A 10943-nucleotide genomic window follows, 5' to 3' on the forward strand; every position below is an offset into this window, starting at 1 on the left:
GGAGGGCTATACAATACACTGGGCAGGATATATAGGAGGAGGGCTATACAATACACTGGGCAGGATATATAGGAGGAGGGCTATACAATACACTGGGCAGGATATATAGGAGGAGGGCTATACAATACACTGGGCAGGATATATAGGAGGAGGGCTATACAATACACTGGGCAGGATATATAGGAGGAGGGCTATACAATACACTGGGCAGGATATATAGGAGGAGGGCTATACAATACACTGGGCAGGATATATAGGAGGAGGGCTATACAATACACTGGGCAGGATATATAGGAGGAGGGCTATACAATACACTGGGCAGGATATATAGGAGGAGGGCTATACAATACACTGGGCAGGATATATAGGAGGAGGGCTATACAATACACTGGGCAGGATATATAGGAGGAGGGCTATACAATACACTGGGCAGGATATATAGGAGGAGGGCTATACAATACACTGGGCAGGATATATAGGAGGAGGGCTATACAATACACTGGGCAGGATATATAGGAGGAGGGCTATACAATACACTGGGCAGGATATATAGGAGGAGGGCTATACAATACACTGGGCAGGATATATAGGAGGAGGGCTATACAATACACTGGGCAGGATATATAGGAGGAGGGCTATACAATACACTGGGCAGGATATATAGGAGGAGGGCTATACAATACACTGGGCAGGATATATAGGAGGAGGGCTATACAATACACTAGGCAGGATATATAGGAGGAGGGCTATACAATACACTAGGCAGGATATATAGGAGGAGGGCTATACAATACACTGGGCAGTCTCCTATACTTAGCTTTGAGAGGTAAGGTATATAGGAGGAGGGCGATACAATACACTGGGCAGTCTCATTTACTTAGCTTTGAGAGGTAAGGTATATAGGAGGAGGGCTATACAATACACTGGGCAGTCTCCTTTATTTAGCTTTGAGAGGTAAGGTATATAGGAGGAGGGCTATACAATACACTTGGCAGTCTCCTTTACTTAGCTTTGAGAGGTAAGGTATATAGGAGGAGGGCTATACAATACACTTGGCAGTCTCCTTTACTTAGCTTTGAGAGGTAAGGTATATAGGAGGAGGGCTATATAATACACTGGGCAGTCTCCTATACTTAGCTTTGAGAGGTAAGGTATTTAGGAGGAGGGCTATACAATACACTGGGCAGTCTCCTATATTTAGCTTTTAGAGGTAAGGTATGTAAGTGTAAAAGGAAAGAGAATAGTGTGCTTTCGCTGGGCATCGGACCCCCAATCCCTGTGTTCCTAGCCGGATGGTTTACCACTGAGCTAAAGGGAAATTCCCTCTAGCTTGGAGCTAGAAGGTGACCGTAATCCTAAGTACAATTAAAACCTGCCACACTACTCCCCCCTTTTTAAATGTGTTCGTTTCCAACACAAACAACCCAGGTTCTAACTTCCTGTCACCACAGGGAAGGTCACGGACACCATTTGTTACAGGAAAGAGAATAGTGTGCTTCCACCGGGGATCGAACCTGTGATCCCTAGGATCCTAGTCGGACGCTCTACCACTGAGCGAAAGGGATTCCCTCTAGTGCGAAGCTAGAAGGCGACAATAATCCTATGTACAATTAAAACCTGCCACATAGGAAGAGGGCTATAAGCTATGCTGGAAAGCGCATTTGATTTTCCATCAATAGCGGAGATATATATTGGGTTTGGCAATTTCTGCCTTCCCTGTGGAGCCTCATCAACTTACCCTCCAGATCCCAGGTAGCGTGCGGCAGGACTGTTACGGGCGATACTCCCCGCAGGAGAAATGTGATCTGTTGTCACGGAGTCCCCTAGGTTCAGCAACACACATGCATCTTTTAATCCTGTCTGGGTGGGCAGTTCTTTGGTCTAAGAAGGCAGAAATATATTCTTTCACAAATTTTTAATAGTGTCTCACTAAAATGGATTAATATCAAACTTTGTATCCTAAAAGAAATTCTGGGAAAATAAAAAAGAATTGGTGTAAGATAGAAATGAACATATGTTGAGGTTGACATATTTGGTGTAAATACTACCTCAACCTCATTTACCATAGTCTTACTAGCCCACCAATCTCAGACACACCAACCCTTTTACCATGTTCTTACCAACCCACTTACCATAGTCTCAAAGAATGGTGGAGACTTGATGTAGGTGGATTTTGGATCCCAGGGGTACAACATCTCTGACGGGGCCTCAAGGTCATTCCATCTCTTATTCCCAGCCTGTCCATTACAAAAACAAAGCATCTTAAACCAAAGTCAACTTTGACCCCATAAATTGGCCAAATATATATATCTTTATTTTGGCTTCTGATATACAGGGAAGATAAGATTGAAAGCATCAACTAGTAGTTGTTAACTACATGTAGATTGTATAGCCTTGTGTAGGTAAACTGTACTTATATATCATCCTTTACTACTGTGTATAGCCTTGTGTAGGTAAATTGTACTTATATATCATCCTTTACTACTGTGTATAGCCTTGTGAAGGTAAACTGTACTTATATATATATCATCCTTTACTACTGTGTATAGCCTTGTGTAGGTAAACTGTACTTATATATCATCCTTTACTACTGTTAACATAAAACAAGCTATATATGGTACATGTATTTATCACATTTCCAATAGTCCAGTTTCCTGTTTCTGTAGGTGTTTTTTTTACAAAAAATGTTTACCTCATTAAAAATAGCACCTGTACTACTTACAGTAATTCGTGAATAAACATCTGTAAACATGGCAGGAACCACGAACTGCTGTTCCACTTCCTGTCAAACAAAACAGCTGTTAATTAAATCATCACTTCGGGGCGAGTTCCAGTCAAAATGAGTGGTTTTTTTGTATTATTATTACAACAGGTATACACAGACAATTATTTTTGTGCTCGTAATATCTTGTTCAAAATCCTTCTGTTCTAGAATTGAATGTGAGGATGGGGTCAGAAGGCAATTTTTTGTTTTTTACTTCAACCATTCATAAAACAAAATGTATTTAATGCTGAAGTATCAACACTACAGTATTGCTGTCGAATCCACACAATCTAATTTATTTTAGACCAAACCATACAAAATTCAATTGGTCATTATTTAAACCACAAAGCATAATTTCAAGTGCAAAACTTATTCTTTTAATGCATGATAAATTCTATTTTCATTTATGTAACAGACTGAGGTCATTGTTTTTGTCCAAGCCTCTGCTAGGGGTCAAACCTGGGACCTCTGTCTTACTAGCCTGCCACTCCACCGAATGGCTTACTAGTCTGACACTCCACCGAATGGCTTACTTGTCCGACACTCTACCGAATGGCTTACTAGTCCGACACTCCACCGAATGGCTTACTAGTCTGACATTCTACCGAATGGCTTACTAGGCTGACATTCCACCGAATGGCTTACTAGTCTGACATTCCACCGAATGGCTTACTAGTCTGACATTCCACCGAATGGCTTACTAGTCTGACATTCCACCGAATGGCTTACTAGTCTGACACTCGACTGAATGCCTTCCTAGTCTGACACTCCACCAAATGGCTTCCTAGTCTGACACTTTCACCGAATGGCTTACTAGTCTGACACTCCACCGAATGACTTACTAGTCTGACACTCTACCGAATGGGTTACTAGTCTGCCACTCTACCGAATGGCTTACTAGTCTGAAACTCCACCGAATGGCTTACTAGTCTGACACTATATCAAATGGCTTACTAGTCTGCCACTCCACCGAATGGCTTCCTAGTCTGACTCTCTACCGAATGGCTTACTAGTCTGCCACTCTACCGAATGGCTTACTAGTCTGAAACTCCACCGAATGGCTTACTAGTCTGACCCTCCACCAAATGGCTTACTAGTCTGACCCTTTCACCGAATGGCTTACTAGTCTGACACTATATCAAATGGCTTACTAGTCTGCCACTCCACCGAATGGCTTACTAGTCTGACACTCCACCAAATGGCTTACTAGTCTGACACTTTCACCGAATGGCTTACTAGTCTGACACTCCACCGAATGGCTTACTAGTCTGACAATCTACCGAATGGCTTACTAGTCTGACACTCTACCGAATGGCTTACTAGTCTGACACTATACCGAATGGCTTACTAGTCTGACACTCTACCGAATGGCTTACTAGTCTGCCCCTCTACCGAATGGCTTACTAGTCTGACACTATACCGAATGGCTTACTAGTCTGACACTCTACCGAATGGCTTACTAGTCTGACACTCTACCCAAAGAGCTAGACATCTTCTCCCTAAGCAAAGCAGTCGGAAGTGGCCAGTATTTTACCAGGGTGACATTTATGTTACCGATGTCATTATTTTTTTGCAATGCCTTTGCTAGGGGTTGAACCTGGAAAATCTGGCTTATTTGTCAGACACACTTGCGATTGAGGCAACTCAAGGGTTTATCTAGATTTGTTACCGAAGTCGAATATAACAATATAAATCAATAATGTCATAAGAGCATGTGCAGTATTTTTTTTTTTCAAATATCGTTACCGGTAACTCTTTCTGTATTGTTGTCTTGTACAGACAACAGAATCATGTGTTTCCTGGTCCCCGTTGTCATGCACAGACGACAGGATAATGTGTTTCCTGGTTCCCTGTTGTCATGCACAGACGACAGGATAATGTGGTTCCTGGTTCCCTGTTGTCAGGTACAGACGACAGAATCATGTGTTTCCTAGTCCCTGTTGTCATGTACAGACGACAGGATAATGTGTTTCCTGGTTCCCTGTTGTCATGTACAGACGACAGAATCATGTGTTTCCTGGTTCCCTGTTGTCATGTACATACGACAGAATCATGTGTTTCCTGGTCCCTGTTGTCATGCACAGACGACAGAATCATGCGTTTCCTGGTCCCCGTTGTCATGTACAGACGACAGAATCATGTGTTTCCCGGTCCCCGTTGTCATGTACAGACGACAGAATCAAGTGTTTCCTGGTCCCCGTTGTCATGTACAGACGACAGAATCAAGTGTTTCCTGGTCCCCGTTGTCATGTACAGACAACAGAACCATGTGTTTCCTGGTCCCCGTTGTCATGTACAGACGACAGAAGCATGTGTTTCCTGGTCCCCGTTGTCATGTACATACGACAGAATCATGTGTTTCCTGGTCCCGGTTGTCATGCACAGACGACAGAATCATGCGTTTACTGGTCCCCGTTGTCATGTACAGACGACAGAACCACGTGTTTCCTGGTCCCCGTTGTCATGTACAGACGACAGAACCACGTGTTTCCTGGTCCCCGTTGTCATGTACAGACAACAGAATCATGTGTTTCCTGGTCCCCGTTGTCATGTACACACGACAGAATCATGTGTTTCCTGGTCCCCGTTGTCATGTACATACGACAGAATCATGTGTTTCCTGGTCCCTGTTGTCATGTACAGACGACAGAATCATGTGTTTGCTGGTCCCCGTTGTCATGTACAGACGACAGAAGCATGTGTTTCCTGGTCCCCGTTGTCATGTACACACGACAGAATCATGTGTTTCCTGGTCCCCGTTGTCATGTACAGACGACAGAATCATGTGTTTCCTGGTCCCCGTTGTCATGTACATACGACAAAAATATATGCCACAGCAACACTGTTAGCTCAACTAAGTTACTTCCCAATACAACGTCTGGGTTACAGAGCTAAGCCCATTTCGCTTCTTCATTCACGTTCCAGTACAAAGTGGCCATATTTAACAACAAATCACTTAACTTGTTTTGAATGAGAGAAGAGTGACATTACTTATTGAGAGTTACATTCCTTAGAGTACAGAATAAACATCCAAAATGATTTTCGATATAAGACTGAACATTTAGGTCAATGTCAGTTGTGACCAACAGATTTTAATTTTCTGGGTCTACAAAGTTGTCTTAGCTCATATATTGGAAGAATAAGTGTTGTCCCATTTAAGACATACCTGGATTTCTTTTCGTGTCGGCCAGATATCCCGGAGAAACACGTCCTTTCCTTCACCATTTTTTCCTGAAATACAGGTATGTTACAATCATACACACAACTTACACAGTGACAGGGATGTCGGTAGTCAGTCACTTCCGAAATACTTCTATTTCTCTTTATTCACTTCCACACCTAAACCGTCTGATGGCAATTTCTATAGTTCTATATATGCTCCCTATTGTAAAGGATCTGATGGAACCTTCCTAGCTTCTACACTTCCTCGAGTCAATCAATTATCAAGATTTAAAGGCAATACATATGTTCCTGTAGTGACAGTCCCTAAGCCCACTCTTTACCTGAATTCCATTCTTCACCTTCGGCCTGTACCTAGTTTCTGACTCCGCAGCCCATATCACCTTATACCTCGAAGTACTTTCCTTACTTCAGACTCGACTTTTATATATTCACTTTGTTCCCAAGGTCAATAAAATCCAATAGCATATTGATCTGGCAATAAGCTAATCCACATCTATTGTAATTCAGTAGAAATTCCAACAAACTTGATTTCACTGTCCTTTAATAAGCCCACCCCTCACTTTAAGATATACACATTTTGCCCTACTTGGCTTATATCATGAAAATCATCTGTTTCTCCCATTCCTGGGCATATATGATGAAACTGTCCGGTACTAAAAAGGAGTGCAAAAACTTTCTATCTTAAAACCCCATTTCACATGCTTTTTACATCACAAAATTGGAAACATTCTAATGTTGTGATGAGGAAACTGCAGTGTGTTTTTGTGGTTCCTGAGTTAAAACCTTAGTTTTGAAATATAATCCAGTCCTTACCTAGGGGTTGTGTTTCAAAGTCAATGAGGACGGTGCCGGCAAGTGCGTAGGCTATGACAAGGGGCGGTGAAGCCAGGTAGTTTGCCCTCGTTAGTGGATGGATCCGCCCCTCAAAGTTACGATTCCCTGAGAGCACGCCACAAGCTACCAAATCATTCTGTGGGGATGAAGATATGAATATGTTGATTACAGACAAGAAATTCATACACTTGTTTTCTGACAAAATTAAACAATTTCTGCTTGCATTATGTATATATTTAGGACCCAAGGACCAGTGAAAGTTGCTCTGACACAGGCGCAGCTACAGGCCATTGTGAGCTTTTAACTTACCTCTTCTATGGCCTCTGATACAGCCTCAGATAGAGGGCCACTGTTGACCTTTGACTCACCTTTTCTATGGCTTCTGATACAGCCTCAGGTAGAGGGCCACTGTTGACCTTTGACTCACCATTTCTATGGCCTCTGATACAGACTCAGGTAGAGGGCCACTGTTGACCTTTGACTCACCTTTTCTATGGCTTCTGATACAGCCTCAGGTAGAGGGCCACTGTTGACCTTTGACTCACCTTTTCTATGGCCTCTGATACAGACTCAGGTAGAGGGCCACTGACTCACCTTTTCTATGGCCTCTGATATAGACTCAGGTAGAGGGCCGCTGACTCACCTTTTCTATGGCCTCTGATATAGACTCGGGTAGAGGGCCACTGACTCACCTTTTCTATGGCCTCTGATATAGACTCAGGTAGAGGGCCACTGACTCACCTTTTCTATGGCCTCTGATATAGACTCAGGTAGAGGGCCGCTGACTCACCTTTTCTATGGCCTCTGATATAGACTCAGGTAGAGGGCCACTGACTCACCTTTTCTATGGCCTCTGATATAGACTCGGGTAGAGGGCCACTGACTCACCTTTTCTATGGCCTCTGATATAGACTCGGGTAGAGGGCCACTGACTCACCTTTTCTATGGCCTCTGATATAGACTCGGGTAGAGGGCCACTGACTCACCTTTTCTATGGCCTCTGATATAGACTCGGGTAGAGGGCCACTGACTCACCTTTTCTATGGCCTCTGATATAGACTCGGGTAGAGGGCCACTGACTCACCTTTTCTATGGCCTCTGATATAGACTCGGGTAGAGGGCCACTGACTCACCTTTTCTATGGCCTCTGATATAGACTCGGGTAGAGGGCCACTGACTCACCTTTTCTATGGCCTCTGATATAGACTCGGGTAGAGGGCCACTGACTCACCTTTTCTATGGCCTCTGATATAGACTCGGGTAGAGGGCCACAGACTCACCTTTTCTATGGCCTCTGATACAGACTCAGGTAGAGGGCCACTGACTCACCTTTTCTATGGCCTCTGATATAGACTCAGGTAGAGGGCCACAGACTCACCTTTTCTATGGCCTCTGATATAGACTCAGGTAGAGGGCCACAGACTCACCTTTTCTATGGCCTCTGATATAGACTCGGGTAGAGGGCCACAGACTCACCTTTTCTATGGCCTCTGATACAGGCTCGGGTAGAGGGCCACTGACTCACCTTTTCTATGGCCTCTGATATAGACTCGGGTAGAGGGCCACAGACTCACCTTTTCTATGGCCTCTGATACAGGCTCGGGTAGAGGGCCACTGACTCACCTTTTCTATGGCCTCTGATATAGACTCGGGTAGAGGGCCACAGACTCACCTTTTCTATGGCCTCTGATACAGGCTCGGGTAGAGGGCCACTGACTCACCTTTTCTATGGCCTCTGATATAGACTAGGGTAGAGGGCCACAGACTCACCTTTTCTATGGCCTTTGATATAGGCTCGGGTAGAGGGCCACTGACTCACCTTTTCTATGGCCTCTGATACAGGCTCGGGTAGGGGACCACTGTTACCAATACAGGTCATACAGCCGTAACCAACGATGTCAAATCTACAACAATTAACATATACTGTCAATACCAAGATAGAGTGTCTTTTTCATTAAACCTTCATTTTAATTCAGCCCTTTATCATATTCTGTCTCTTAAATATGGTCTAAAAGCCTTATTTTAATGGAGGCTCCGTGGAGCCCTGAACCCTAGAATTCTCAATTCTCATTATAACCCATTTCTACATGTAGGGGTATGGTACAGTTCACAATATCACATCCCTCAACTGTCTGGGTAACTGGAAATCTCCTCTGCAGCTGTACTCTCTCCCTTCCCAGCTGTACAGCTGTACTCTCTCCCTTCCCAGCTGTACTCTCTCCCTTCCCAGCTGTACAGCTGTACTGTCTCCCTTCCCAGCTGTACTCTCTCCCTTCCCAGCTGTACTCTCTCCCTTCCCCCACCAAAAACCAAGGATCCCAGCTCCTTTTACCAAGTTAGGGATACAGTACATTTCTTCACATCACATCCCTCCTCAACTACAGAAGTCCCTGCCATCCTCCTATACAGCTGTACCCATTCCCTTTTTGATCCCTGCTCCTTCCTTGTAGAGCTTTTTCTCTCCCTCTTAAGTCATGTCTCTCCCCTTAAACCCCCTCCCTCCTCTACCCATAGAGCCCTGTCCCCTCCCTACTCACCCTACCCATAGAGCCCTGTCCCCTCCCTACTCACCCTACCCGTAGAGCCCTGCCCCCTCCCTACTCACCCAAGTTTCTCCAGGTAGGGTGTGACGCCACTTTCTCTGAGGTAGTAGGTGACGACCCCACTGCCCGGCGACAGACTTGTCTTGATGTATGGACTAACGCTGAGTCCTGCCTCCACCGCTTTCTTCGCCAGGAGTCCGGCCCCCAACATGACTGACGGGTTGCTCGTGTTCGTACAACTAGTGATGGCCGCTATGACGACAGAGCCATGTGACATTGTGTACTCTTGGTTGTCAAACACGATCGGTGCAGTGACAGACTGGCGGTCTGAGGGAATGGCAAAACCCTGGTAATGGAACAAGGCAGAATGAATTCATTTTGTTTACTAAATTTAATTTTATTGTTTCCAATGTTGAAATTTCATTGCCACATTCACACTGAGTTTGTTCGCCTTACCTTGAAGCCGACTTTGTTGTTGAGACAAGCTTTGAAGTCTGTTTTCATGTCGGTGACAGCTACCTTGTCATGGGGTCGCTTAGGACCAGAACAGCAGGACACAATGGTGGACAGGTCAAGCTCCACAATCTGTCAAGGTCAGAGGTCACAACAAATCATTGATTGACTATGCCTTATTATTGACAATAAATTTGAAATTTCACTTGAGTGCATGCACTGATAGAAATTTGAGTAACCTTTAATTTATTTGAATGAACTGGAAGGGGAGAAAACTCATATCCCAAGTGTGTAAGGTAACATATAGCTTTAACTTGTGTGTTTGAACATTTTTGTGGTCAAGAGAAGAAACAAACCTGTGAGAAAACAGGATCCTCGGACTGGTCGCTATAGTTACGGAACATATGCACAGCACGGAGGTACTTCTCTATTTGTTGTATCTTGTCACTATGACGACCTGGAACATACAACAAAAGAGCTGCATGTAGATTCCTAAAACCAAAGGGGCTTTGTCTGTTGTATTTGTTTAGCTTACTTTAAACTGGCAACAATTTAAAATTTCAACTTATGTATGAACTTGCAAATAAAACAAGAAAACATTTGTAAAACATAATTATGCTTTGATGGAAATGTAGAAAATAAGCTGCACAAGAAGTCTTATTCTTCATTAACAGTGAAATAATCATCCTGTATTTGTTTATTTCTTTGAAATATGCAGCTAGTTGTTGACTGTTTGACTTCTAGCATTTGATTATGAAGGAAACTGCTTAGTCTAATAAAGATGTGATATGTACAGGTGGACTGAGAGATAAAGGCCCCTTCACTAATACAGATGTGATATGTATAGGTGGACTGAGAGATAAAGGCCCCTTCACTAATACAGATGTGATATGTAAAGGTGGACTGAGAGATAAGGGCCCTTCACTAATAAAGATGTGATATATATAGGAGGACTGAGAGAAAAAGGCCCCTTCACTAATAAAGATGTGATATGTATAGGTAGACTGAGAGATAAAGGCCCTTCACTAATAAAGATGTGATATGTATAGGTGGACTGAGAGATAAAGGCCCTTCACTAATAAAGATGTGATATGTATAGGTGGGCTGAGAGATAAAGGCCCCTTCACTAATAGAGATGTGATATGTAAAGGTGGACTGAGAGATAA

General features: G+C 43.7%; 1 protein-coding gene and 1 long non-coding RNA gene across 5 annotated transcripts in view; one reads left to right on the plus strand and one right to left on the minus strand.

Moving 5' to 3' along the window:
- LOC110441761 overlaps window positions 1-786 on the plus strand; it is a 9284-nt gene extending 8498 nt beyond the window's left edge. The window contains exon 2 of the long non-coding RNA XR_002461916.1: window positions 27-786. This is a non-coding gene — a long non-coding RNA (uncharacterized LOC110441761). The remainder of the gene's footprint in view (window positions 1-26) is intronic.
- The window catches only part of LOC110441759 (cytoplasmic aconitate hydratase-like), a 48803-nt gene that overhangs the window by 17426 nt on the left and 20434 nt on the right, over window positions 1-10943 (minus strand). For all 4 annotated transcript variants that reach the window (XR_002461914.1, XR_002461915.1, XM_021485003.1 and 1 more), the window contains 9 exons: window positions 10134-10234; window positions 9781-9909; window positions 9387-9670; window positions 8601-8685; window positions 6761-6917; window positions 5931-5995; window positions 2723-2782; window positions 2133-2237; window positions 1739-1881 (listed from right to left, as the gene is read on the minus strand). Coding sequence is in view for 2 of the 4 variants with exons in the window: in XM_021485003.1 (XP_021340678.1) it covers window positions 1739-1881; window positions 2133-2237; window positions 2723-2782; window positions 5931-5995; window positions 6761-6917; window positions 8601-8685; window positions 9387-9670; window positions 9781-9909; window positions 10134-10234 (1129 nt within the window). In the remaining 2 variants the exon portion in view is untranslated. The remainder of the gene's footprint in view (window positions 1-1738; window positions 1882-2132; window positions 2238-2722; window positions 2783-5930; window positions 5996-6760; window positions 6918-8600; window positions 8686-9386; window positions 9671-9780; window positions 9910-10133; window positions 10235-10943) is intronic.

This window comes from Mizuhopecten yessoensis, unplaced genomic scaffold (assembly GCF_002113885.1).
Source record: "Mizuhopecten yessoensis strain PY_sf001 unplaced genomic scaffold, ASM211388v2 scaffold716121, whole genome shotgun sequence".
Taxonomy (NCBI): domain Eukaryota; kingdom Metazoa; phylum Mollusca; class Bivalvia; order Pectinida; family Pectinidae; genus Mizuhopecten; species Mizuhopecten yessoensis.